This window comes from Triticum dicoccoides, chromosome 7B, assembly GCF_002162155.2.
Source record: "Triticum dicoccoides isolate Atlit2015 ecotype Zavitan chromosome 7B, WEW_v2.0, whole genome shotgun sequence".
NCBI classification, from domain to species: domain Eukaryota; kingdom Viridiplantae; phylum Streptophyta; class Magnoliopsida; order Poales; family Poaceae; genus Triticum; species Triticum dicoccoides.
This window is the reverse complement of record NC_041393.1, coordinates 109,531,932-109,534,628: the sequence shown is the minus strand read 5'-3', so window position 1 is coordinate 109,534,628 and position 2,697 is coordinate 109,531,932. Positions and strand designations below refer to the sequence as shown.

At 56.5% G+C, this 2,697-nt stretch overlaps 1 protein-coding gene across 1 annotated transcript; it reads left to right on the top strand.

Annotated features, from left to right (window-relative positions):
• The first annotated feature begins 665 nt into the window (after positions 1-665).
• On the top strand, positions 666-2,095 carry LOC119336176 (probable long-chain-alcohol O-fatty-acyltransferase 4). Its single transcript, XM_037608189.1, has one exon. The coding sequence runs from the start codon at positions 879-881 to the stop codon at positions 1,944-1,946; it is 1,068 nt and encodes a 355-aa protein (XP_037464086.1). The 5' UTR covers positions 666-878; the 3' UTR covers positions 1,947-2,095.
• Positions 2,096-2,697: the final 602 nt, after the last annotated feature.

Below are 2,697 nucleotides of genomic sequence, written 5' to 3'. Positions count from 1 at the left end.
CCCCCTCTCTCTTTCTCTCTCACCCGCCCCTTGCCGTCCTTCCTCCGGATCTCGGCTCTGCTCGGCGGCGCCAGCAGAACGGGATCAGAGGCATATGAGCGAATCCTCTAGACAACGTTGCCAGTGCCAAATAGTTAAGCAATATTTAAAATAGTGTCATATAAGGAATTTTCTCAATACTATAGATGCTATGATGTCCCGCTGCTTAATAGTTGTCCATGTCCTTCGGCGAAACCAGTTTCACTAACACCGATTGGGCAATCTGCGTCAAGTCGACTGAGCAATCGGCTTTACCAACACTCACTGGATCCTAATCGGCTTAGCCAAACCCGATTTGAATACAATTGGTTTCGCCGTTGCCAATTAGTCACAATCGACTACAGCTAAGCCGACGCTGTATTATTTTTGTAAAATTTCAAAACAGTGTATTATTTCCTGAATTAATAAAAAAATGTATTATTTAATTCTTTTTAGCTTTTTCCGGTGTAGCTTCGCGATAAAAGTCCATATGCTTCTGTTCATCCCCGCCTAGGTGTAAATCCTGCGGTTCTTCCCCAATTTGTGCCATCCAAGCGACCAACTTTGTCGAAAATCCAAGCGACCAGCTTGACGCTGCCGGTCAAGAGGGGGTCTCGGGAGAGGTCGGAAACAGCAGCAAAGTTTCTTGTCCGCTCTCTATATTTCAGCACAACCCCTCTCTCTCTCTCTCTCTCTCTCTCTCTCTCGTACCCGCACCTCGCCGCCCTTCCTCCGGATCTCGGCTCTGCTCGGCGGCGCCAGCAGAACGGGGTCGGAGGCATACGAGCGAATCCCCCAGATAACGTTGCTCACAGCTCGAGAGGCCAATAGAGCATTGATTCCTCTGTGCTCGCCACGTCATGGCGGCGGCGCTCATGGACGGCGAGCTCGGGAGCCTACTGAAGGCCACGGCGGCGGTTTGGGCGGCCATGTACTACGCCCGCATGGCCGCCGCGCTCATTCGCCCAGGCGCCGCTCGCCTCGCCGCGCTTCTGCCCGCTGTCGCGCTCTTCTGCGCGATCCCCTTCGCCTTCTCCACCACCACGTTCCGCGGCAGCTCCGCCTTCTTCCTCTGCTGGCTCGGCACCTTCAAGCTCCTCCTCCTCGCCGCCGGCCGCGGCCCCCTGGACCCGTCCCTCTCCCTCCCCCACTTCGTCTTCTCCGCCTCCCTGCCCGTCAAGTTCCGGCAGCCCACCTCCACCCCCGCCAAATCAAAGGACCAAGATCCCGCTTCTGGCCGCGGACACGGCCCGGCCAAGATCCTCGTCTCCGGCGCCGTCATCCCCTTCATCATCTACGCGTACCAGTTCAAGGATGCGATGAGCTGGTGGCAACTCGTCCTCTTGTACACCGCGCACATCTACTTATCCCTGGAGTTCCTGCTGGGCTCGGTGCACGCCCTGATCCACGGCGTGCTGGGCATGGAGATGGAGCCGCAGGTGGACCGGCCGTACCTGGCGTCGTCGCTGCGGGACTTCTGGGGCAGGCGGTGGAACCTCATGGTGCCCGCCATCCTCCGGCCGTCGGTGCACGGCCCCGTGCGCGCGCGCTTCGGCGACGCGGCGGGCGTCATGGCGACCTTCCTCGTCTCCGGGCTCATGCACGAGGTGATGTTCTACTACATCATGTGGCAGCCGCCCAGCGGCGAAGTGACCGCGTTCTTCGTCCTGCACGGCGCGTGCACTGCGGCGGAGGGGTGGTGGGCGCGGCACGCCGGGTGGTGGCGCCCGCCGCGGGCGGTGGCAGTGCCGCTCACGCTGGCGTTCGTGGGCGGGACGGGGATCTGGCTCTTCTTCCCTGCCATGGTCAGGGGCGGCCTGGACGAGCTTGTGCTGCAGGAGTGCCATGGCTTGGTGGCGGCCATGGAGCAGGCCGGCCGTTGGCTCGCCGGCGGCGCCGCCGCCGGTCCTATTCTTTCCACGCGCTGACCAGCAGAAAACATGCGCTGTGACGAGGGATCGAACGTGTGCCGTACGATTAGGATCCAAAGGGCGATAGGAGTATACTACTCCTACTTGTGGTGTGGACCATGGTAGACTTCAGATCTTGTGATGTGGACTGTGGTAAACATTTCATTGATCAATAATAATTAAATTAAATATATTGATATTCAGATCTTGGATGGCTGCTGTCTCTACTACAGTCTGGCGATATCCTTTTCTTAATTGAAACAAATTTAATGGTGGCGACGTAGCTGCTGACCGGCGAGTTGTTTTTCTTCTTCTTCCCCGGCTGACTCGTACCGTACTACTCAGCTGACATAGAACGGGACCTGGTCGTGACCGGTGAAATACGCCTTCTGGCAGCGCCAGAGATTTTCCACGAAGACCGAGGAAGGCATGCGTTTGAGAGTTTCTTTTTCAAAGGACACTATCCAGTGCCCGTCGGACACGAGGATGGTTATCGTTGGAACGAGCAATTCGTTCGATAGAAAGCAACCTTGGTATCCCAAACCCATCAGGGTTTAAATTCTTCGCATTATTTCTGAATTTATTTCTGGATTTCCGATGATGCGCTTTCAGTGGAAGGAGACGTTTCCGTCGATGACAAGGCGTCTACGGTGGCTTCGTAAATCTCAAGATGATATGTCGACTCAGTCTTTCGGAGGTGCTTATAGGGGTAGGGTGCACGTGTGTGCGTTTATAGGGGTGAGTGTATGCGCGTGTATATGAGCGCTTG

What these genes read in the sequence shown, in the direction of transcription:
- LOC119336176 (XM_037608189.1), top strand. Translation starts at nt 879, where the DNA reads ATGGCGGCGGCGCTCATGGACGGCGAGCTCGGGAGCCTACTGAAGGCC.